Here is a 26,228-nt window from a genome sequence, read left to right on the forward strand (position 1 = left end):
GATGGGGAAACAGTGGAAACAGCATCAGACTTTATTTTGGGGGGCTCCTAAATCACTGCAGTTGGTGATTGCAGCCATGAAATTAAAAGATGCTTACTCCTTGGAAGAAAAGTTATGACCAACCTAGATAGCCTATTCAAAAGCAGAGACATTACTTTGACGACTAAGGTCAAGCTAGTCAAGGCTATGGTTTTTCCTGTGGTCATGTATGGATGTGAGAATTGGACTGTGAAGAAGGCTGAGCGCTGAAGAATTGATGCTTTTGAACTGTGGTGTTGGAGAAGACTCTTGAGAGTCCCTTGGACTGCAAGGAGGTCCAACCAGTCCATTCTGAAGGAGATCAACCCTGGGATTTCTTTGGAACGAATGATGCTAAAGCTGAAACTCCAGTACTTTGGCCACCTCATGCGAAGGGTTGACTCATTGGAAAAGACTCTGATGCTGGGAGGGGGCAGGAGGAGAAGGGGAAGACAGAGGATGAGATGGCTGGATGGCATCACTGACTCGATAGACGTGAGTCTGAGTGAACTCCAGGAGATGGTGATAGACAGGGAGGCCTAGCGTGCTGTGATTCATGGGGTCACGAAGAGTCGGACATGACTGAGCGACTGAACTGAACTGAACTGAATGCCAATGAAACTTAAATGGTTTATAACGAACTTAGTGCCAGATAATCAACTTGGCCATATTTTCAGTTGTACTCAGCAATACTCTACCATGGAGTAAAAGTGTCACCTACGGGATTAGTTCAATCAGGCCTAAAGATCCAGGTAAATTCCATTAGCACATTATTCACTTCCTATCCTACCCACCTTTTCACACTACATTTTTTCCTCAGTCTGCACCTGTAAATCCACATCAAGTCAACTATGCCTAGTTGACAGTGGGTGAAAAAATAGTCAGGAGTGTTTTCATATCATTCCATGTTATACACCAACATTTATGCTATAGCACACAAGCCCCATTCAGGTGTATCACTTTTTGCCTGGAAAACCCTATAAATAGAGGAGCCTGGCAGGCTACAGTCTATAGCGTCACAGAGAGTTGGACACAGCTGAGCAACTAAGCATGCATGCACTGTAAGAAGGTACAGAACAGAAAAAAACTTTCAAAGATAAAAACTTTAAGCAAGACATTTCATTAATCTAAGCTAGAGATGAAAATTTTGTCCAGTGTTCAGGGACTCAGAGAAATAAGGACAAGAGAATTTAACTTTTATAATAGGAAATAATTAACTTTATTCAAAATTTAAAAATATTTATATTTATTTCCTTTAGTTCTAAGGAATTTGACTTTATTACTGACTTTCCTATTTTTCTCTTCTCAAACCCAGGCAGCAAGATAGCCCATCAAAAATCATTTATTTCTATATCATTCTACCTATATTTCCTCCTTCTTGTCATGATTTACTCTGTTGGTTTAATACTGATAATATATTGGCATTTCAAAATCATGGATTTCTTAAGAAATATTCAGTTATTTTAGTTGCATAGCTAGATACAGATTCCTGTAGAATAATCACAGCTGAGATTTTCTTTTCAATAACCTTTTATCACTTCTACCAAACTTTCCTGTTCTGTCAGAGATATCAGCCATACACACATATTTCTCAATTTCTCTGAATTCAATCTTGATAAGATATTCTCTCAACAAAATGTGCTATTGATTTTTGAGGGGAAAAACTCTAATATTTATGTCGTATTTAATTCCTGGATGATACAACATCCTCAGATACTGCGATCTCACAGCTCAGAGAACCAGGTATTCTTGATGGGCAGATGTACTCTGGGTATTCTATCTGACTAGGATGTTCTTTCCCCTTTGCCGTAAACAAGGGCTGGATTCCACATTTAGACGCTGAAAGCTCAGTTCCTTCATTGGAGCATAATGCAGCATTTACCAAGTAACAGAACTTCTTTTTTTTTTTTCTTTTTCCCTTCATGTACTTCAAACCTGATCTAACCACCCAGGGCTCTTTGAAGTCAAAGGAAGCTCTGAACCTAGGGGAACTCTGATGTCTGGGGTAGAGTCTCTTAAGATAAATGAGACAAACAGAAAGCAATGTTAGGAGAAAAAGAGAGGTTGAATCTTTTGAATATTTTTGCACCATGTCAATGCCCCAGTGGTTCAGAGAATCGTGTACACGAATCAGCAAGTTATGACTGGGAAGAAAAACAGTAAATATACAATAAGAAAGGGTTCCTGCAATTGAACTCTTTAGACCAGGACATGAAAGTTCATATATTGATGTAATGATTATTTTGTTTTGATTGGAGATGCCAAGTTGAGTCAGGCAACTAAGGGTCAAAAGGCATAAAACGAACCTTGGACTTATCACTTGTTTTGGTTTTTATATCTCAGTAGGATATTGGAAAGTTAATTCTGTTCAGATTTTTACTGTTAAATTTCCTCAGCTCCTGGATTATTAAAATTTATTTTTATAATGAATTGATCAGATTATGGTATATTTAAACTAATCAAAACTAAATTATACATTCACTTGCAGCCCACTGGACTCAAATGCTTCTACCCAACTATGGCCTAATTTTGTGAAATCTCTGCATTACTCCCATGCGAAATGAGAAAACCCAAAGGCTATGATTAACTACTCACAGCTAAGAACATAGAGTGGCTATTTTTTAAATTGATCCACTGATGCTTGGAAAGAATCATAGGATATAATTTATTTTCATTCAGGGTATTTTATTAAGTCAGAATAGGCTATGAGTCATGCATTTATAACTAAAATATTAAATACGTAAACTGTCTAACCTATTTATTCAATTTACTTGCAAATATTAATAGTGCTTAAATCACTCTTAACACAGACATGCTTCACACATACCAGACATAACTTACTCACTCTAATGTGTTTACACAGCTGTAAAATTCCCAAATTAACTATCAATCAGGAAAAGTAAAAATATTACTATGAGAATAAGAACATGAGATTTAAGCTGCTGTAAAAAAATTACAAAGGATTTCCTACTACGTGACTTTAGATGGGATCAAATTTGTTGTTGATTTTTTAAAGTAATTCTAACATCTTCCTCCACTCCAGTATTCTTGCCTGGAGAATCCCAGGGACAGAGGAGCCTAGTTGGCTGCCGTCTATGGGGTCGCACAGAGTCAGACACGACTGAAGCGACTTAGCAGCCGCAACATCTTCCTAAACATAATAGTTTCACTAATTCAGCAAAGTAATTGGTCAGCTCATCTATCTTTTCCACAGTTGTTCTTAAATTTTAAAATGCCAAGGTGGAAAATAATTACTTACACACGTAAGCAAACTTAATATTATAACCTTTAATTTGAAAGTCTCCTTTTTTTCCTAAGGGAAATAGTCCATTTAAACTCAACTACCTGGGTTTTAGTAAGTCAATTCTGGTTTAAATTTAGATTTAATAATAACAAATGTTGTAGAATCTCATATAACAACTATTTCTGTTTATAGACAAAGATGGATTGAAAAACCATGAATTGTGACAAAATTATATTTTGAACAATAATAGCTATGAAGATATTAGCCATTTGGCTTTTCATCTTTTGGAAAATTTCTCGTAAAACTCGAAAAAAGAAAAACTAGCTGTCTTTGCATTTTTCATAAAATAAAGCACATGCTATTTTGATTTAAGCTGCTTTGGAAGTAAGTTGTGAAATATATGAATTTTGCCAAGGGCACAGAAGGCAATTCAGTCAAAAGCAATTGTGTTAACTTCTAACTCAGAATAAATTTGACTTTCTAAGCATTGAAAGTTAGGTCATAATGGGTTTTTTAAAATCTACACTTGTTTAATTATGATGATTGAGCTTTTATGCTAAAACATGTTCATCATAATCAAAATACACTTGAGTTTTTTATTCACTTAAACAAATGACTTAGGGTCAAGAAAGTACTTCAAGTTGTTTAATAAAATCCTGTTGCAGTTTTACTCACTTTGAAAGAAAAATTTCCTTTGTTTCTTTTTATTTTATAGTTTTATTATAAAAATAATATAATTAGAAATAAATGTTTCAAAGGAAATAGCTAGCAAACTCTTGACCTCTAGCTATCCTCAATATTACATATTTTTATGGAGATTTGGGGCAAATATATTTGGATATAACAGCTACATGCTAACTCTAAACTTTCACAAAATACTTTTTTTCTGATTTCCTCTAGTTAATCTAAAATTCTCATCAGGATCTTTTAACTCTCTCAAATGGGGAAGAGAGGTAATGTTTATCATGAGTTTTTTTGTGTCATACTCTCTGGGAGGCACAAAAACATGCTTTTTAATCCTACTTTACAGATAATGAAGCCAAGGCTCAGACACACCCACTCAATAAATAATAAAACTAGAACCCAAGCAAAATCTGTTCAATATCAAAGCCTTTGTGCAACAGAGTAATGCTTTGGGGGCTATCTTACACTTGACAGTCTTATAATTCTGTTCAAGGATCTTAGTTTCTGTTTTAAACAGCAGAAGTTTACAAAATAAAACCAGAAAACTGTACCTTGTTTACACTTTGTTAATTGGAAGAGTTCAAGATCTTAATAAGGAGACAATGAGCTTTCTTTTCTCAACAATAAATAATACAAATAGAGGTTGCATAAATAAGGTTATGCTTTCAAACAAGTCTAGGCACAAAACTTATTTTTCCTCTGTTAATTATTTTAGAGTAAATTTTCTATACACATTGTCCTACTAGGCATCATGTTTTCTCATTAGTGAACAGAAGTAGAGGCCAATTACATTATAATGGAAGCCACAGAGAAAAATAGGTGTCCGAACAGTTCTAATATTAAAGTTGTATTTTCATAAGCAATTTCTTCATGTCTAAGCTATGCACAGAGAACCAAAATGAAAGAGCACTTGACTTGGAAAGAGGACCTCTATGCCAAGTTCTTGCTCCATCATTTACTAGCAGGGTGATCTTTCACAAATCATCTAATCTGTATCTAAATACAGATTAGTGAACTCAGTGGTTCCCAAACTTTGCTGCACATCAGAATCACCTGCAGAGTTGTTTAGATACCCCAACCCCCAGATCCCTCTCCATATGGATTAAATTGGAACGTTCAGGTAAAGGAGCCAGGCCCCACAGTTTTTAAAGTTCTTCAGGTGATTCCTTGGCCCAGCAAGGTTTGGGAGCCACTGAACTAACACTTTCACAGAGCTGTTTTTAAGATGATAAAAAAAAAATGGAGGAGCTTTGTATACTATGTAATACTTTACAGACTGATATAAAAAACTAAAGAAAAATTTATCCCCAAACTAACTACAGTGCTATAAAAAGAGATATATTAATTCAGGGAGCTTGATCTTTTGTTTAGGTTTTTAGTTCAGTAATCATAAAGAAACTTTACATAATCAGCTTTTCTTTTTCTTTTGCCAGAGTTGCAGAAAGTTTTTCTTTTTCTTTTAAGCTGTCTTAATATTATTTTAACCTCATTTTTTCTTACCTCTTTTCCTTCTCTGTGTAAAATTAAGAAAAGTTTCATCTACATGTTCCCTTCAAAAATAACTAACACCACACTTTTATTATGTGTTTATAATAGCTAGGGAAAGTATTAGAACAATGTGCAGAAAAGAAATCCGAACAATCAGAAAGAAAATAATTTGTCCAGTTACTTAGTTCAATCTACTGCTTACTTAAAAAGAGCAAAAAATTACATATTCTAGATATTTTGTTCTAATATATAGCCATAATAATTCTATTTGGAAACAAAGACCTATTCAGTATGTCTTTCTTAGCTAGATTTTGTTCATTGCCTGATGACACGTTATTTCTTTGCTACATTTTAAATCAATATATCAGATTCAACCAGTTTATATACAGTATTTGTTTCCTATTAATTCCATCAATTTTCATAACCTTCTATTTAATTAAACTTAACCAAAAGGATCATCTGTAATTTGAGTGCAAATAACATGTTACCTAATTAGAAAGCACCCTCCATGTTTTGTTGTTAATAGAGGAATTAATGCATCCATTCACAACAAAATCCTCCAATTAAACTCAATTTGTAAGCTATCACAAATGCAGTCCGCCATCTGACAGTGAATGATTTTGCCTTGTAATCTTTTACCTTGGTGGGCTTGGCAGTGTCCATGCTTTCTTTGAATTTCTCCTGCACAGTTTCTGCAAGTTGACAGAGCAAGGCACCATTATCCAACTTCTCCATAAAAGTCTCTGCCGTAATTTCCTTCCCTGCAATAACAAAAAGAAGTCTTATAAAAGCACAATCATTCCCCAACCCAAATGTGACACTCATGCCAACATATTTGATGCAATTTTAATCATCAGAATTCCATTTCCCGCTGAGTTACATATCTGGGATAGGAGATCACTGGAAAAAAATTGGCTTCTTTGGAATTTTATGGTTTCCTTTGGTCTCAATTTGATCTCTTTATGAGCCCAATTCCTTTATCTCCTCATATCTAGGAAAGGACAGTGAAGTCGCTCAGTCGTGTCCGACTCTTTGTAGCCTATCAGCCTCCTCCCTCCATGGGATTCTCCAGGCGAGAATACTGGAGTGGGTTGCCATTTCCTTCTCCAGGGGATCTTCCCAACCCAGGGAACGAACCCATGTCTCCCACATTGCAGGCAGATTGTTTACCCTCTGAGCCACCAGGGAAAACCCCTCATATCTAGGGAAACACTAAAATCCTTCACAGTGGCCACTGTTTCTCATCACTAGCAAAAAGTTTCATGAGACTAGCAGTAATCTGGAAAAATATGTACTTGATTGCATGTATTTCCTTTCACCAAAATCACATATGTCCTGACCTTTCCTCCCTGCCTCTTTGGATCAGTCTCTCAGAGCGATCTGAGGTGCTGTCTTCTTGGCCACAGTCCTCATTTGGCCCCAAATGAAACTTAACTCAAAACTCTCACTTTGTCCATTTTTTTAAGTTGACACTATAATACAAGTAAAGTTAATGCAAGTAATAAACTCTCTATAAGAAAACACTATCCCTCTAACCATTCTTCCCCTTTCTGACCCAGTGCTTAAAGTATGGAATTATTAGGTTTATATCTTGGCTTTTTTTGCCTCTCCTCACAAACATCCATAGCTTCAATTACCACTCTTAGGAACATGATTCACAGTTATCCATCCCCGACATTTCAATGGGTAAAAGTTATTTTCCTTCTTTCTTACATGCTCTCAAAGTATATTTTCTTTCTTCTGTTTTTCTTTCACTTTGTAACAGCTTTATTGTGATATGATTCACATATCTTATAATTCACACATTTAAAGTACATAATTCAATGAATTTTAATATATTCACAGAATTGTACAATTATCATCACAGTCAATGTTAGTACATTTTTGTCTCCCCTCAAAGAAACTGTATTCTTTATCTCTCTTGATTGCTTCATCCCCTCAGCTCTATAAAACCATTAATCTCTTTCTTAAATGTTCCTCAAAACTCCCTTCCCAAAGCACTTTCCTTTTGCTAGTTTTCTAATTGTCAGAATACATGTTTCCTTCTGTTTCTAGAACCATAATCTTAATAAAAAATTCATAATCTGATACCTAAACTCTATCAACAAGAGCAATGACTAGTCTTCAAATCCTCAACTTCTGTCTCCATATCACCACCAAAGTTAATATTGCTAAACACAATCCTCACTGAGTCAATCTTCATCTTTGTGGCATAGTCCCTAATCTTCTCTTCTACCTAAAAGATAAAACATATACACTTTAACCCAGTATACTAAGTCTTCTCATATGTTGCTAGTCAACCTTTCTATTTGAACTTCCTTATACCCTGCTCCTGGTCTGCACCCTGCCTTCCCAGGTCCTTTAGCAGACCTTGCCATTTCCACTCTGATGCCTTTGTTCTAGGCATGGCCTCTGCCTGCAACACCCCCTTAGCTTTTATCTGCCTAGCCAAATTCTACTTTTAATTAGAAATCCAGAGAGATTCTCCGAGCACAACTGATTGCCTTTCTATATGTTCATACTCATGAGTATCACTCAGTCTGATACTCATCAAACTTCCTTTATGGCTGATATGTTTTGCATAAAGTTCCTGTCATCATCAGTACATTAAAAACTTTTTGAGGTATGTATCATTTTGCATGTGTGTTCCTAGAGAGGTAAGCAGAATGTTACTTACATAGAATGCACCTAGTAAATTTGTTCAGTGGGCATGTGAATTAACAAATGAAGAAACAAACTCTTGTAAAACTCTGAGAAAATGTTGGGTATTATTTTCGTGAAAAGTAGTTGAGGCAAAAAAAATAAAAAGGAGGTATTTTAAAGTTTTACACAGAGAGTCATAGGATTACATTTTATCTTGAGAAAAATGTATGTAGTTCAATTCTGCGAACACTTAAGATAAATATAAACCAACTGGAACAAGAGATAAACTACTGGCTTAAAGTTAAACTCACAATATCTAATTCATTTGGTCTTTAAGAAACATCTGTTTTAAATGATTTTTTTTTTATAGTTTGTGGGGGAAGGGCAGGTGAAAGAGGAAAAAGAATTACTTTTTTTATGTTCTTTTTTCCCTACTGGATAGTTCACATTTTAGCCCTCAGTTAGGATAATGATTTCTGCAGGTGGCAAAACATCAGTAGCTCTAAGTACTCACCACAGAGATAGTCTATACAGAACTATTACTATTTTAAAATTGTATGCAGTTCAACTCAATTAAGGAATTAAAGTAGTAGTCTCAAGATACAAAAAGCCAGCATAACAGAATTTTTATTATATATTCGCCATATTATATTGCATTTCTAACAATAATAAGAAAGTCATTTTACAAACAAGCATAAAAATAAATATTAGAAATATTTTTTTAATATGTCAAGGTAAAGAAGGTAAACTTTACCTAAACTTAAAGATTCTATTATAGTGTTAATAGAAGGGTGACAAGGGTACAGTAAATTTAAAAGAACTTCTAAGTCATAAAAAGAAAGACGGCATTCATTAAAAAGTCATTAGCAATTTACCTTTTGGTATGACTTTTATTTTTTTCTGAATTATACCTGAAAAAATTTTTGTTATCCTGTTTTTCATGAATATTTGTGGAATTTTACATTGAACATCTGTACCTAATGAAAAATATATTAGGTGCCAGCTTTCAATTCTGTATATTTTATAGCTCCAAAAGGTGGGACTTTTTCTTTTGGCTAAAGCAGACACTATTACATACTTTATAGCTGAAGTGTATGACTCAAATGAAGGAAAAATGCAAGCAGAGAATTTTTTTAAACCTTCACATATAACATATTTTCCATCCAACAATTAAGAATCATAAAATATATACTTTAAATATAGTATATAATTTTAAGAAATCAACTATAATCCTTATATAGGAGGATATATTACCATACTTTCTGCATTAATATTACCAAAAATATATTAAAAACAGAATATAAAGTTAGATGAATTTAATCACAACAAATCCAACAGAATAGACTATGAATCACTAATTACAATTTCTCAAGTGAAAGCTAAACAAAGTTAAATCTCTGTTAGGCAGAACCAGATCTTTAAGATAAATTGTATAGCTGGCTTGAGACATTAGATGGTGCATGCTAGAAACAGTAGGATTCTGGTGTCATAGACTTATTCCATCCCCAATCCTATCTTTCCTTTTTTTTTTTTTTTTTTGTATAATTAGGGAAAGAAGGGGTAATGAACAGATACAATTAAATCGTGGTGGAGTACCAGCCCACACTGGGTTGTCTATATTATTGGCTTGAAGGTTAAACCCCAAATAGCCAAGTCTAGAAGAAATATCTTTACTTTCTGGGTTCATAATTCTGGACTTTGATCTTCACACCATCAGTTCAGTCATGACCAGTGCCAGTAGACAGAGATCAGGGAGGTTGGCTAAATATTGTGATCAGTCACTTCCTCCTAAAATATGAGGGCACAGTGATATGAAATAATCATCTACCTGAAATATTTTGACAGGTGACTAAAATCAGCACACATACTTGTACATACAAGTGTATTTCTCCCAGAAATGTGTGCTAGCCATCATTTCCATAAAGATTATCACTTTTATGTTGCTAGGAAAGAACGTTTTCCTCCTAGTAAGTTAGCAGTTTTCTAAAATATGACAGCATCTAATAATGATATTTAATATTTGAGTTCTCACTATATGTCAAGCACTTTACATGAATTCATGTTTCTAATCTCACAAAACTGCACGGTGTTTATATTGTATCCATTTTACAGATGATGAAATTGATGCATTTAGATTAAATAACTTGCTTAAGCTCACACAGTGAATCTGGCTCTTTAACCCAAAAAGTAGTTATAGAGTCTATGTTCTTAACCACCATGCTTGGTTAGTATTTGCTAAATATACAAATAACTATTTCCTATAATAGTGCATTCTCTCTAATGCAGTTGTCTTTTTCTTTGTAGAAAACTTCACAGAATCTTTCTCTCTAGAAACTTCCTCAGAAAAAAAAGCAAGACAGAATGGGGTTGAAGATAGTGGTGCCGAGAAATGAACAGCAGTCCACCTTTCAGACTGGTGAATGATGGAGAATACCATTTAGGCATGCTCTGATATGGAAGGGCTTTTTATGTGGCGCTAGTGGTAAAGAACCCACTGGCCGGTGCAGGGGGACATGAGAGATGCAGGCTCCATCTTGGGTTGAGTAGATCCCCTGGAGTAGGAAATAGCAACCCTGCAGTATTCTTGACTAGAGAATCCTATGGACAGAGAAGCCTGATAGGCTACAGTTCACAGGGTCACAAAGAGTCAGACATGACTGAAGCAACTTAACACACACGCATGCCCTGATATGTAGCCTGATTCACTGCATAAGAAAACCGGTATATTTTATCTTAAGAGTGATCCAGATATGATCAAATTCTACTCCAATCTCCACTGCACCTCTCAATCATGGTCTACTTCTCCAATTAGAGAACTCAAAGCAACTTGTCTGCTATCAATGCAAATTAGTGTTTTGAGACTGAAATGTAAAGGTTGTAAAATAGGAAATGATTGATTATACCCAGAAACCCTAGATCAGCACCTGCTCCACACAGATTCAGAGTCATTTGTATCAAGAAAAGACAGAGTCGCTTCCATTGGAAAAGCTGGGTGAAAAGAATTAGGGAGTAACTGCTCTGAAAGGTGTCAACTTGTGAATATAAACTTGATTCTTTAAACTTCTGAACTAGCATAAGACACCACCTTTCCTAAGGAATTTTTATTGACTACATCAGGAATATGAGCTCTCTGCAGGATAAGTACTTAGTAAAATGGTTTTATGAAAAAAGAAAAGAGAGCTGTTCCTACCTTGTTAGACAGCAGCAACTCCACTAAATAGGTGCTTAACCTTTTAATGCTAAAAATGGGATTTTTAGAAATAACTGAAAAAAATAAAAACATTAAAATAGGTTGGCCAAAAAGTTCATTCAGGTTTTTCCATAAGATGGTACAGAAAAACACAAGCAAACTTGTTGGCCAACCCAATATATTGATCACAGTAAGCATATAACAACTGAATTTTCTTTTATGTGCATGTAGAAAAGTCTAAGAAAGGGGAAATCACTATAACATCAACTGTCATAGTGCATTTCTAATTATAAGTAAAATCAATTTAGCTTTGCTTGATTTGTAATATATCTTTTGATTTACTCAAAGTCCCTGCATATATCCAAACATATACACCTATATTCTAACAATTTAAGATCCTTAAGAACAATATCAATTTCTGTGATGTTTAACACCTACAATCTTGTCTCAAAAGCATACTCCCATGTGATTCACATGGTGTTATTAAACAAATAATTGAAGATAAAGGTAGACCATCATTTTCAAATGATTAAAGAAATACAAATTAAATAAATAATTTGAGAACATTTATGTTAGTATATGGAGAAGGCAATGGCAACCCACTCCAGCACTCTTGCCTGGAAAATCCCATGGACAGCGGAGCCTGCTAGGCTGCAGTCCATGGCGTCGCGAAGAGTCGGACATGACTGAGAGACTTCACTATCACTTTTCACTTTCATGCATTGGAGAAGGAGATGGCAACCCACTCCAGTGTTCTCGCCTGGAGAATCCCAGGGACGGGGGAGCCTGGTGGGCTGCCGTCTCTGGGGTCGCACAGAGTCGCACACGACTGAAGCGACTCAGCAGCAGCAGGAGCATGTTAGTACACTTATTTCGAAGTTAAGTCAACAACAGTCTTCAGTAGACCATCAACAATGATGTGTGCGTGCACGCTCAGTCACTTCAGTTATGTCCTATTCACAGCCCACCAGGCTCCTCTGTCCACGGGATTTTCTGGCGAGAATACTGGAGTGGGTTGCCATGCCCTCCTCGAGGGCATCTTCCCCACCCAGGAATCAAACGTGTGCCTCCTGCATCTCCTGCATTGCAGGCAGATTCTTTACCACTGAGTCACCAGGGAAGCCTAAGCCCCCAAATCAGGAAATACATAGACTGTGTCTCATCTATTTAAATGATAAGTAGTTGCTATAATCTGGGGCTATTAATTTAATAACATACTGCTTACTCAAAGTGACAAGTCTTTCTCCAAGGTTTATTTGTATAATCATTTGATGTTCAAATATGTCTGAAGGACATAGTTAATTAACAAATCATGAACAAAAATAAAACCAGAAAGCCTAAAATAAAAATCAAATGTGTATATTTAATATATAGCAAGGGATAATGGCCAGATAAATGTTTAAGAGGCAAGATTCTTTTGCTTCAGGTTTCTTTGGCTGTCTTTTCTAAATATTGGTCATAAAACTCCACAGTGCCAGCTACTAGAAACCATACTTGGACTACAGAGATATAGGAGTAGTCAGTAAATATCACCTGGTGATTTTCTTATGAATCAGACTGATATGCTACCTCACAAACAAATTCTAACTATTATGAAAATGTATTCACCTTCACTATTTATCATAAGACAGGTTTATATCATAATATAAAATTTTTAGTCTGCCATTGCCATATGTGCGTGCTTAGTTGTATCTGACTCTTTGCTACCCCATGGACTGTAGCCCAGTAGGCTCCTCTCTTCATGAAATTTTCCAGGCAAGAATACTAGAGTGGGTTGCCATTTCCTGCTCCAGGGGATCTTCCCAACCCAGGGATCAAACCTGTGTCTCCTACATTGACAGGCAGATTCTTTTACCACTGCACCACCAGGGAAGTCCAAATTTTAGTCTAAAAATTAGCTATTGCAAATTGAAAAAGTTGGCTTAAAGCTCAACATTCAGAAAACGAAGATCATGGCATCCGGTCCCATCATGGGAAATAGATGGGGAAACAGTAGAAACAGTGTCAGACTTTTTTTGGGGGGAAGCTCCAAAATCACTGCAGATGGTGACTGCAGCCATGAAATTAAAAGACGCTTACTCCTTGGAAGAAAAGTTATGACCAACCTAGATAGCATATTCAAAAGCAGAGACGTTACTTTGCCAACAAAGGTCCGGCTAGTCAAGGCTATGGTTTTTCCTGTGGTCATGTATGGATGTGAGAGTTGGACTGTGAAGAAGGCTGAGTGCTGAAGAATTGATGCTTTTGAACTGTGGTGTTGGAGAAGACTCTTGAGAGTCCCTTGGACTGCAAGGAGATCCAACAAGTCCATTCTGAAGATCAACCCTGGGATTTCTTTGGAAGGAATGATGCTAAAGCTGAAGCTCCAGTACTTTGGCCACCTCATGGGAAGAGTTGATTCACTGGAAAAGACTTTGATGCTGGGAGGGATTGGGGGCAGGAGGAGAAGGGGACGACCAAGGATGAGATGGCTGGATGGCATCACTGACTCGATGGACGTGAGTCTGAGTGAACTCCGGGAGATGTTGATGGACAGGGAGGCCTGGCGTGCTGCAATTCATGGGGTCTCAAAGAGTCAGACACGGCTGAGAGACTGAACTGAACTGAACTTTATGGCATAAATTTTAATATTGGTCTGCGAATCAGTGAAACAACTTTCTTCTCTATCAAATAATATTTATCCACCCAAAAACCTGAATGTAAAATGAGTGTTCTTTAAGAAACTCCATCTTTCAATGGATATATAGGAACAAAAAATATGAATTCAGACTATCATTAATATTTATTGAAATACACAGAAGAAAAAAGTTACAGTTTAGTCAAATATTACTAAAAAGAAATAAGAAATCTTTCCACAAGTAAGGTCCAAACTACAATGGTAAAATCTTGTTAAAAGCTTTAATTTAGTATGTGAATTTCTACCTCACCAAAAAATTCAAATGCTTTATTGGGAGATCAGATGAATTTTGAAACTACTTTCAACCTTCTGTCTCTAGGCTTCAACCAACTATCCCTAACCTTCAAGAAGATAAAAATTAAAAATTGAAAGGAGGTTGTATAATAAAATTTGCAAATATTTCTGAGGTGACCAAATGACTAGTAAAAATAATCTTAAAATTTGCTTTAATGGCTCCCTTCTAAAATATATGAATGTTAATTATATCTATTATGTGTAATAAAAATATCTTGTATCATAGCCATATATTTTTCTCCCTTCCTTATTATCACCATTCTAGAACATAATGTATTTTATTACCTCTGAATGCTTTATCATTTTAAATAATCTCAAGCTATTGGTCTACTTTCCAAGTTAGCATGAGGATATTTACTTAAAATCTATTATTTTCTACTTTTATCAATTCAAGTTAACAGAAGGTAGTACTCTTGAGATACTTTTAAGATTTTTTTTCCTGAGAAAATTTCACAAGCTATTGGTTGCATTTGTGTTACCAACAACTAATATTAAAAACATTAGCCTTCTTATTCTTTAAAAGAAGGATTATTCATTTGTGTAAATTGGTTTCTCCTTGTTTGTATCTATTGATGATTTTAAACTGGGTCTTAAGAGATGGATTTCTTGGAAACTTAGACTTTTGGAACTGGAATGGACATTAGAGATCGTCTACTCCAATCCCTTCATTTTATGGCTGGGGACACTGAGCCCAGAAAAGATAGCTGAGCGACTTTGGGCAAGTTTCCTACCAAGTGCCAGAGCCAGAACCAGAAGCCAGGTCTCCTGACTCCCAGTTAGAGGCCAGGTCTCCTGACTTTTAGTCCAAGGATATTTCCATTACACATACACTGACTCTATTCTTTGAGGCTGTCTTGGGCTGCTCACACTGATCAAGCTACTTTGTAAATGATCACATCCACCAAATAAAATGCTTCTGATGAAAAATCATGGGACTTTGAAACATACCTGTGTAATCAGGCTATACTCTAGTTAATCATGATTTCTCCCTGCCTAGAACATTTCAGGGATTCTTCATTGATCATGCAATAAATTATAAACTCCTCAACCTGGTCTTCAAAGCACTATATGCTCTAGCTCCAACAAATCTCATATATCTCCCTGCCCCTCTCCTTTAATCTATGCTGTTGACATAAGCTTTCATTCTGTTCTTACAACACACCAAACTCCTTCCTATCCCACACATACCATTCTCTCTATCCAGGCTCTTTCCCATGATTTGTCTGCTTAGCTATTAATTATTCTTTAGATCTCAGTTTACAATATGTGAAGTGAAGGTCATTCAGCCGTGTCTGACTCTTTGCAACTCCCTGGACTGTAGCCTGCCAGGCTCCTCTGTCCATAGGGACTCTCCAGGCAAGAACACTGGAATGGGTAGCCATTCCCTTCTCCAGGGGATCTTCCCAACCCAGAGATCGAACTCAGGTCTCAGGCATTGCGGGCAGATTGTTTACTGTCTGAGCCAACAGGGAAGCCCCTTTAAAAGGATTTCCCCAAGCCCTTATTTGTTTATTTGCCTCACTCCCACCTCCTTGTTTTTATATTCTTATTACAATCTGTATCTTATACAGTTTATAGCAATCCAATTAATCATTCATTGCCACTTATTAAATATTAATTTCATATTCAATCTACTCTGAGCTCTATAAGAACAGGCAATCTGCCTATTCCTAATTACCACTCCACCCTCTAGTACTCACAAGACTGTGCTGCAATACAATAAACACAAAAGCTAGTATTTACCATACAGTTAGCTGATTATGCCAGACCTTGTTTTAAAACCGATCATCTCAGTGGACTCTACAACAGTCCTTCTGAGGTTGGTACTAGTATTACACTTATTTAACAGATGACAAAACCCAAGCACATTCAGATACTTATCTGGTATCACAAAGCTAGTAAGTGATGGAAATGAGATTTGAATTCAAGCATTCTGATTCCAGAGTTCATTTTATTCAAATAATACATTATGCTGCTGCATACTCAAATATTTATCAAATAAATGAATGAACTTACTCACCATATCAAATTAATTGTATCACCAGACTGAATAAATGGAATAACACCACCACACATAGAGTTTATGTCAGACACTATTCTAAGTAGTGTACATATTTTAATTATTTAATCTCACTGCAACTCTACTCTCATTACCACTTCATAAATGAAGAAACTGAAGCACAGAGATTAAATAACTTGCCCAAGATTGTACTGCTCGTAATTGGCAGATCTGGGGTTCAAACACAGGCAGTTTATACCAAGTCTGTGCCTTACTTTATACACTGCCATGCTTGTGAGAGCCCATATCTGAAAGCAGCTTGAAGTCAATAAAATGCTAATATAACAATAATCAGTGAACACACAAAAGAGGGAGGAAACCCATCTGTTTAAGTTAAACTGAGTTCCTCTGTATAATGGAGATAAATGCTTTTCCCTTGGATAAATGAAAGATGGCCCTTCCTTCTGGTGGATATAGTTCCATAGCACAGTGGAGGTTATTTCTGGGGTGTGATGGATGGTAAGGATGCCTTCTACATTTCTCTTCTCACCCCTTAATTAGGCTTCCTCACAAAAGATACCGCCTGCATTTCTATATCTGGTAGCTCTAGTTAGATGACATAAAACTGTTGAAAACGTGAGGAAAAAGGAAATATCCAACTCTAGGATAAAGGCTTAAAAAATGAAAAGCAACATAAAAATCCAGGGCCATGATGAGCAAAAACAAAAATCTTGCTAAAGGGTGCTCAAACCTCGCAAAACCTTGTTAAAATTTCAGATCCGCAGGGTGCTCTTCTCTTAAACTCTTTCATTCCAGTGGCTAAAAAGTGAAAAAAACACTTACCTTGAAGGAATCCTTTCAATAATAAGATCATGTTGGTGAAATCCTTTCTGTAAATGATAAAGCACTATGCAAATCCTATGTATATTCAATATTTATATTTTATGAACTCTATAAGGACCCTTTTCTCAGGGCTTAAATCAATTTTGTCCTCTGTGAAAAATTACTAGTGAAATAGTATTGTTTTATATGATGATCCTTTAACTGTATGATTCTACTTTGCACATGGTTGAAATTGTATTCTATGACTATGCCAGCACAGTAGAAACAAAACAAAAAAAAAGAGGCAGCCTTAGCAGGAGGCAGTATTTTTCTCATAGACAGTTCTTTTGGAAAAGTATTTAAAAATAAAAGTGCAATGAAAAGAAAAATTTTAGGTCAAGGTTGGATGACTCCAGTCAGCTTATTTGGACAAAGGAGAGGAGTCATTGTTCCAGAGTCTGGGTTTTCAGCAGTTTTAGAGAGTTGGACATGACTTAGCGACTAAACAACAGAAGATGTATTATAAAACGAGAGCAAAGAAACCAAGTTTTAGAAGCCAGATTTCACAGACTGTGGCTCATGTGCAGTGTCGAAAGAATAGGCCAAACTGGCCAGTTGCATGAAAGAAAAGTAAAAATAAATCAGATCAGCAAGCGTGTAGATAAAATAAGCAATTTGACCACATAGTTCCACATTCCAATGCATTATATTAGAATAACTAAGCACAATTACTATAAGAGACATTGGGAAATTCATTTAAATTTTCCACGTGCTGCAGGTATCCCAGATGCAAAATGAAACTGATGAAAGTTTTTCTTTCTAAGGTGCTGTCACATGCTTAGGAGAAGGATATTACAGGAGCAGGGGAAATAAACTTGTTATCTTTGCTGACAAAACGAGGTCTTATAACCTTACCTAACAGATTGGTTAACCACAAGGCCAGATCTTCTTTCATCGGCAGCAAATTAGCTTCATGTCTGCTGGCCAGCCACTGGCTATACTGATGCATATCAGAAAGGCCAGGTCCACTGCGTACCTTTGGGCTCAGAGCAGTGCACATTATTTATCCACTTGTAATACCTGTTTTGGAAACAAAAGAGCAATTCCTTTTTACACAGACTTCTCTTGTTAAAACCTTGCTAAAAATGGCACAGTAAGGAACAGGGTCTGCAGACGTTTGGATGACAAGTCAGGTTATTAATTATTAATCCCCCAGGAAACACTGTTTGCTCTACCAGTGCTGGCCCTTGTCAGTTTTGACCAACTACTTGGTCAGAAACAGCAGCAATCAAAGGTCAAATAGAAAAATCAAACAGTAAGCTCTACGCATGTGTGAAACATCATATCTGGAAAAAAGTCAATTTTGAAAGCAAGAAATTCCGTTAAAATTTTGGTATCCAAATTGTAAACCTCCATTGTTTGGGTTAATTTTGGAAACCATAAATTTCCACAGAATTTTAGGGCTGAATACTAGCAATGACAGTATTTAGGAAATTTCTTATCAACATATAATCACTACTCTTCAAACTATTACCTATGAGATTAAGCATAGTACTTGGTTCTTTACAGATGGCCAAGCAATCATGTACTTACACTTTACAAGAGTTGAGTGGGACACAGGGGAGCTTGCATGTTTTTAAAAATTTTTAATTGAAGAACAATTGCTTTACAGTGTTGTGTTAGTTTCTGCGGCAAAAACAACATGAATCTGCTATAAGTATGCATATATAGTTAATGTAAACAAAACCCAAAGGGGAACGGTGACTCAACCAAAATCATATGGTTAGATCACGGCAGAGGCAGGTTTGAACTTGGGTCATTAGTGTCATTACCATTACTGTTTTCAGGATGACACATTTTATAGTAGCATCATCAAGTACCCATATTATAATTCAGGAATTACACCTTAATTCTAATAAACAGCATCACAGGTTTTCTTTGGTCTTACTTTGTACCTTCCCACTCCATAAGTTTTGCATACCAGGGTTTATTTGTAATCATCAGTAGCATAAAAGTAATTACATATATCTATACAACAAGAAGTAAATTCACTCACCTATGAGTAACACAATCCTCAAAGTGGGTTGCAGGGGGAAAAAAAGTATGACTATATAGCTGGCCTTGAATGTAACACTACATTCATTTTTTGCATTATTTATATGACCTAAGACTATAGATATAATAATGGGGCAGTAAAGTAATAAACTCATAAGTTTAACTATGTGTTTAACTCCATTCTACATGCAAATAGTGCCTATAAAATAACCAAATGTATTATGACTGAATAAAATGAAAATGTTTGCAACTGGCAAGAAGTAAGGTTTATATGCTATAATGGGGTTTTCAGCTATATTTATTACTAATGGTACTTTAAGTTTACTGGTATAAGTTGTATATAGCCTTGTTGGTTTTAAAATCTGAAACTTTACATAGCATTCTTTTCCAATTAATCTCAAACGCTTCTCAGCCTAGGTTAATTTTTGTCTTTAAAGACAGCTTAAGAAAAAAATAAGACATTGGTATTCACAAAAATGTAAAATTTGATGGTCTTCCAAACATTTTGCTGCAGCCTTAGAAAAGGCTGCAGGGAGCATGAATAAATACCTAAAAAGTGCCATCAGTATATAATTTAAAAGCACAATTTCATTTCCAAACAAATTATGCTTTGAATAATTCTTTTTTTGCAAAAAATAATTACTATAAATTTTCTTTGAAAATATCTTGTATAAATCTCTAAAGTGGTAATGAGTGAAAATGTGCAATATTTTAACACACCTTGCCCTAATCTATTAAATTGTCATTATAGATGCCAGGATATTGCAATTGTCCATCTTCTTTTGCAGTTTATCATGACATTATTCTTATAAAGTCCTAAAAGTTTTCTCCAAAACCTGTGATTAAACCAGCCTAAATAAGCCTAAAATATTTTTGCCCTACTTCTTTAAAAAATAGGTCCAATCCCAGGAAACAAAACACCTCCCAGTAGGTGTTTAGGATTCCTACAAGCTAAGCTAGCCTCAGAAACAAACATTTTAATAATACATTTAAGCACATGATTCATACATTTAAATAACTAATTGAAATCTTAAAAGGGTTACCTCTAAAATGCCTTTCTTCTCAAGACACAATCTCTCCCACTACTCTCCTGAAAGTGAGAAGTGGGAGTTCAGTAACTTTACCTACATCCTATTATGGGCTCTGTAATTTCCACTGAAGCATCAGAGTCCTATTCTGCTTTGTAAAAGCAAGAAGACACCTCAAATTCTTAAGCTCATTGTCCAGCAGAGAATTCATCAAGGGATAGTTTACAGTAAGCCTAATGGCATGTAACAGTTTCAGTGAGCCAGAGGGACACAATCTGTCCCCTCAATACTTCTAAACAGTGAAGTTTTTATTTTCCTTGACAGTGGCACATTTATTTCTCATGTAGTCTGTCCCATATTTTGCCAGAAATGTAATTCAAACTATCTTCTAATATTTACAGATGATTATTAAGTCAAACCAATAATTCAGCAATGCTTGTTATACTGCTTTTTGTATAATCAAAATTATATTAAAAAGTGGAAGAAAAACAATTATATTTTCCCAGGTGACAGAGGTGGAGAAAGAAGGTTTAGTGGGTAATTGGCATCTGATAGAAGTTAAACAATTAAACATATGCCAAATACATAGACATCTAAAGTCACTCATAGATAGGGACTCTTGTTTAAGGAACTCTTCTTGTTTAAGTCCCTTTTGAAAAAAACTTAGGATTTTCATCCAAATTCTTCTGATCCTTTTTTCACGTTTTAAAACACCATCAAACGTGGCTTGACTCTACAGTTTAGCTGAGAGTCACTACTTGGTGGTCTTGGATTTAAATGAGGCTGAGATATGAACAGGAAAGATGGGCATGGACCCAACTAGCAGGACCAAAATTTGGACTGTGCAAGAATTACCCATGGTGAAGCAGTTTCCAAATGAAAGGATTAAATTGGGGTGAGCAAAGGTCAAACAAATTTAAATTATCCAGATAAAAAGATCATTACAGGATTATAAACATTTTATAATTTTCAACAAATGTTTAATCCATCTGAATGAGTTGAATTAGCTCACAAAAAACAGATTACAAGGAAAAGGTCATTTCTGATCTTTTGAATACATTCAAAAGTATGTGAAAACCACTAGAGATGCCAAGGGGTAGCTTTTAAAGATAGGAAATGAAATGATGAATGATATACTGACTTGAAAAAAAATAGGTTTTGAAGAAAGAAAAAACTTTCTTCTAGAACATATCTAAATACTGGAAGATGTTACTGTTAAAATTTCTATAATCTAAATATTTTAAAACTTGATAAGTAACTTTGGTAATACAAAGCAAAATCTATGCTTTGAAAACAAGGAGTAAGGATTCACAAGCTTCTTCTATGTCTTCTCCAAACTTTATGGGTCTATCGAAAAATGGATAAATCAACCTTCAGGATTTGGAATTCAGAAAAATAAAACTTAAAGGGAAAAACATGCAGAAATTTAATACAAAATTCTTCAAAGAATGTGTGTGTGTGTGTGTAATTTTTTTCTTTCTTTCCATAGAAGTGATTCTGGAATAATCATTATGAATATGATGAGACTTGAACTAGCCCAGGGGGAAGAAGAAAAAATTAATGACTCCATAAGTAAAATATCACATGTTTAAAGACTCGGTTTAGTCTGTTGTTTCAGAATCCCAGTTGAAGACATCAGTCTTGACTCTGAAGAAAAGTTACCTAGACATTTTTGCCACCTACAGGTGTTCTTTGATTATAATCAAAATGGTTTCTGATCTATCTCTAGTCTTTGTTGATATTATTTTTAAAAATCACATTATTGCATGGAAAATAAATTGGAAAGAAAGAAAAATAAGAACAAAGTGATAAGCATACCCTTACTGTCTGATATTTAGGTCTGTTAAGAAGCCTTATTAAGAGAATATTAGAGCTGGAATCAGAAGTTCTGAAGTTAAATACTAGCTGTACCACCTTGCCATTTAGTAGTTGTTCTATTCTAGCCCTACAACTTTTTTTCTTTGTACTTGAGTTTTCCAGTATGTATAATGGAGGCTAACACCTCACGTATACTTGTGAAAATGAAATATTTGTGTCAGTATTTGGCGTATATTTTATATTCAACAAATACTTGCTAAATTGAAATCATCACCATAGGAAAGATGCCAAAATAAAGCTTCCATTGACTTATTTTAAAAAGAAAAGAGATTTTGTAACAAAATAGGGATACTTTGCAGAACTCGAAGTCACTAGGAAAAGACAAAAGATAAGGGGGAGAAATGAAAACTGATAAAGTATTGATGACAAATTCCTGGCAGTCCCAGTGGTTAGCACTCTGCACTTTCACTACTGAGGGGAAGGTTCAATCCCCGGTCAGGGAACTAAGATTTTGCAAGAGGAATGGTACTGCCAAAACAAAGATAAAGTATTGGTGAAATAAAACTATAAATAATTGAAAATCCCAACTTTTCTTCATATTGAGAGGTATGAAAACCCCCAGATGATGAATGAAATGTTGAGCTCCAAGATGAGTAATTTACATGTGTTTTTGACAGCAAATTTTGGTAACATATTACACTTCATTTTAGCATCAAAGACTTATAATCCATTAAGATCGGGAAATGACATATCTTTTAAATTAAATGTGACAGGATGTCACAGTCCCCCCAACACACGCACACACAGATGCCTAACTGTGGCCATTTAAAACAGAGTGCTAATGAACCCACAGTCAAGGGTCCTATCACTAAAGGCCACCTTTGTTCTAATTTAGAGCATTGACCTCACTTCTATTTAGTCAGTTTTGCGTGTTATAGGAGTAAAGCATGAAGAAAACAAACTTGATAGGCCAATAATACTCTTTCAAAATGAAAAATAAATAAATAAAAACACCTTAAGCCAAACACTCTTCAAAATTCCCAACATAGAAAATGATATCTTTCAAGTTAGATTCAAAAAATTAACAACCAAGGGTGGCTCTAGATGGCTCTTTCATCACTCTGAGTTCTTTACATCTATGGGATTCATTTCGGCTGACCAATAATAGCTCTACAGAGCTATATATTCTCAACCAATGTCAGGAATGCAAAATTTTACAGAGAATAAAAGTCCAAAATTTAACCAGGAAGGTAATTTTAGATCTTGTAAATGGACCTTTGCTTCTGGCTAAGGGGAGTGAGCAACTTGTCTGAAACTGAAAAGTGCAAAGCATAAAGGCAAAATGACACTTGTTACTACTTCTTCTAATTATGTAATGAAATCCTTAAACTCAAATGGATCGTAGACTTACCAGCCAAATTCCTGGTAATTAAAAAGGGACTGTAGGCTTACAATGTTTTGGCCGAAGTAACAAGTCTATTTAGTTACAGTCATTAAATGTATCCTATCCAAGCCCTCCTGCTAGAATATGCTAACACTCAAAGAATGCTAACTCTTTCAGGAGTCTCTTTCTTACTGTTGAGCCTCATGATGATTTGCCTTGAACCAAATGATGGTACACCTGCAATAATAATTCTTTCTCAAATCATGACCGAAAAATTAAGACTGAGTGGGAATTAATTTCTTATATTTTCTTGGCATAAAAGATATTTAAAGTTTTGCTGTTTTTTTAAAATTCTACTAAACCATTCTTTCAAACAATTTAGCTCATTCTTGGACTCCTACCAGATAAGCTTCAGACTTTATTTGAATAGAAAGCCATCTGAAAGTCATTAATCAATTAGGATATTTAAGGACTTACATCCAAATTCATCTAAGTTGAACTTTAATTCATAAAAAGATGTTGTTCAGTGTGTGCGTGTGCGTTGCTTGCAATAAAAAAGATTTCTGTTTTCCATAACTATAATGTAGTTGAGAGTTAGCAGAGTTCTACATTCTGTTGAATATATATGTACTCTCATGTAAGGGGAAAGCATAAGTAAAAACTCAACTGACTTGACTCTGAAAAGACTTAGGACAGAAACATTACACAAGCATCTTACTCTTTTTGCCACGAGACATTTTCTACCTTCCTCCAGTTCTTTTCTCTAGTCAGAAAACACTGAGTGGAAAATCTTGATAGCTGTCTAGCAGAAATTAAAGGAAACAGCAGGATCTCTGTACCACCATATCAAAACCACAAAGATACCAAAATAACCTCACCATAGGGTCCAGTTTTAACTCCCCGTGCAAACAAATTTGTTAGAGTCTCATTGTTTGGCTTCAACCAAGGTAACTTTGGCCTTCCTAAAATTATGCCTAACATACTTGAATATAAGACCTGAGATTGTGCCATAACTGCAAGTTTAACTAAGATTTTCTACCAAGATACTAGGAAACTCAGTGGCAATTACACAACCTTTTGCACCAAATGAAAGTGTGTCTTGTAAATTTATTTCCCAGCAAAGTACAACCTACATCTCAAAAGTATGGTGGTTAGGGCTAAAATGAAGAACTAAACTCCAAGTTTAGCAGCACACAAGCTGAAATGCAAGCTTTCAGAGCCCACTCAGGGAGCATATGCAAAGCCTGCAATGTGCAGGCTGTCCCATGCCTCAGATGTCTGTCCCTTACCTTGTCTTAGGCACTGAGAACCAGGATGCCCATGTTGGAGAGGACCACCACAGTCACCTCCTCCTCCTCCTCCTCCACAGTTAGGGGGGAGCATTCCTTGAGAAGGAACTCATTGATCAATTTCAAAGACAGGCTGGGCAAACCAGATTCCAGCTGGAGTTAATCAGTGTCCACACTGCTAAGAGGCTGGGAGAGAAAGGCAGTGAGCAGATGGGATGGTTCTCAGCCTGGCCTCTGTGAATCTCAGGGGATAGGTGGGGAGGGAAGGTGGACTTCCTCTGCCTGGCTGGCACCTCCGACCTGTCTGAGCCTTTATTTAATACTAGAAGGCCTAAAGGGTGTTCCTGTGCACATGCAGATCTTATTTCCTGGGCAAAGATCTCCCAGAATTGATCTGGCTTTGCTGGAGAGGGATCTTGGGGAGAGGAAGGAGATGACAAGAGAGATGGTAAAGTTTTGCAAACGCTTGACTGTAAGAGGATGAAGATGAAACAGGTGGTAGGGAGGAAAGGCTTTGATTTGCAAAAAGTTTAACGGGAGAAAAATGGACAACCACTCCCCCTCCGTAACCCCATTATACCATAAGGTAGAAAACAGAATCTGTTAACCTCTGCTTTCGTTTCCTCTATAAGACAGTAGAAATGTCTGGATGTCTGGGCTAGGCTGTGTGTGTGTGTGTGTGTGTGTGTGTGTGTGTGTGTTTAGTCGCTCAGAGTGAGTGTGTGTGTGTGTGTGTGTGTGTGTGTGTGTGTGTGTGTGTGTGTTTAGTCGCTCAGTCGCGGCAGACTCTTGGCGACCCCATGGACTGTAACCCTCCAGGCTCCTCTGTCTATGAGGATTCTCCAGTCAAGAATACTGGAGTGGGTTGTCCTGCCCTCCTGCAGGGGATCTTCCCAACCCAGGGATCAAACCCAGGTCTCCCGCATTGCAGGCAGATGCCTTACCATCTGAGCCCCCTGGGAAGTCCCTGGGCTAGGCTAATGGCAGTTTATTCGGTTTATAGAATTTAATCTTGCCAGGATAGTTAATGCCTCCAAAGCCAAGCTGGCTCCTCGGCTCCCCAAACAATTCCAGATTTCAAAACCTTGCTCTTTGGATGCAAAAATCTCCCCAAAGGAGGTTGATTCATAGGCTAACCTAGCGTTTGTTTATCCATGTAATAAAAGCTCAACTCTGTCAAACTCATCAGTGGGACACAGCATCACCCCAAATCGCGCGTGTCGCATTGTTTCCTCCCATCCCGTCCTCTTGGACTCAAGTAAAACACTCAGGATCCATCCACTAAGACCAACCCCCCTCCGCCCTCCTCTTCTTCATGAGAGACAACGCTGAGGGACCCTTCTGCACCACTGCCTAAGTGTGCATTTACGATCGTGCTAATTAGAAGTCCCTACTTCGGTCGCTGGTTGGCTGAACCGCCCCCAGCGGGGGCTTCTCTAGGCGGCGGTCGCTGGGACTCCCCCACAATAGGGATGAGGAACACATGGTTGCTTCCGGGGAGTCAGCGGGTCCCCGACCGCAGTGATCACCCACCCAGCGCCAGAGCCCGTCCCGCAGTCCGCAGCACGCCACCCTTCCCAGCCGCGTCCCCGAGG

The 26,228-nt window shown here is 36.5% G+C and overlaps 1 protein-coding gene across 5 annotated transcripts in view; it reads right to left on the reverse strand.

Annotated features, from left to right (window-relative positions):
* Positions 1 to 26,228, reverse strand: part of GAS2 (growth arrest specific 2) — a 139,473-nt gene that overhangs the window by 112,683 nt on the left and 562 nt on the right. For 4 of the 5 annotated variants that reach the window (XM_042237625.2, XM_027963089.3, XM_060404227.1 and 1 more), the window contains exons 2-3: positions 17,975 to 18,139; positions 6,074 to 6,195 (exon numbers count right to left, since the gene is read on the reverse strand). In XM_042237625.2, the coding sequence (XP_042093559.1) occupies positions 6,074 to 6,195; positions 17,975 to 18,119 (267 nt within the window). In that variant the 5' untranslated portion in view covers positions 18,120 to 18,139. Of the gene's footprint in view, positions 1 to 6,073; positions 6,196 to 17,974; positions 18,140 to 24,633; positions 25,947 to 26,228 lie in introns of those variants that run through there. The other variant, XM_042237626.2, reaches the window with a different exon arrangement.

Source organism: Ovis aries, chromosome 21, assembly GCF_016772045.2.
Source record: "Ovis aries strain OAR_USU_Benz2616 breed Rambouillet chromosome 21, ARS-UI_Ramb_v3.0, whole genome shotgun sequence".
Taxonomy (NCBI): Eukaryota; Metazoa; Chordata; class Mammalia; order Artiodactyla; family Bovidae; genus Ovis; species Ovis aries.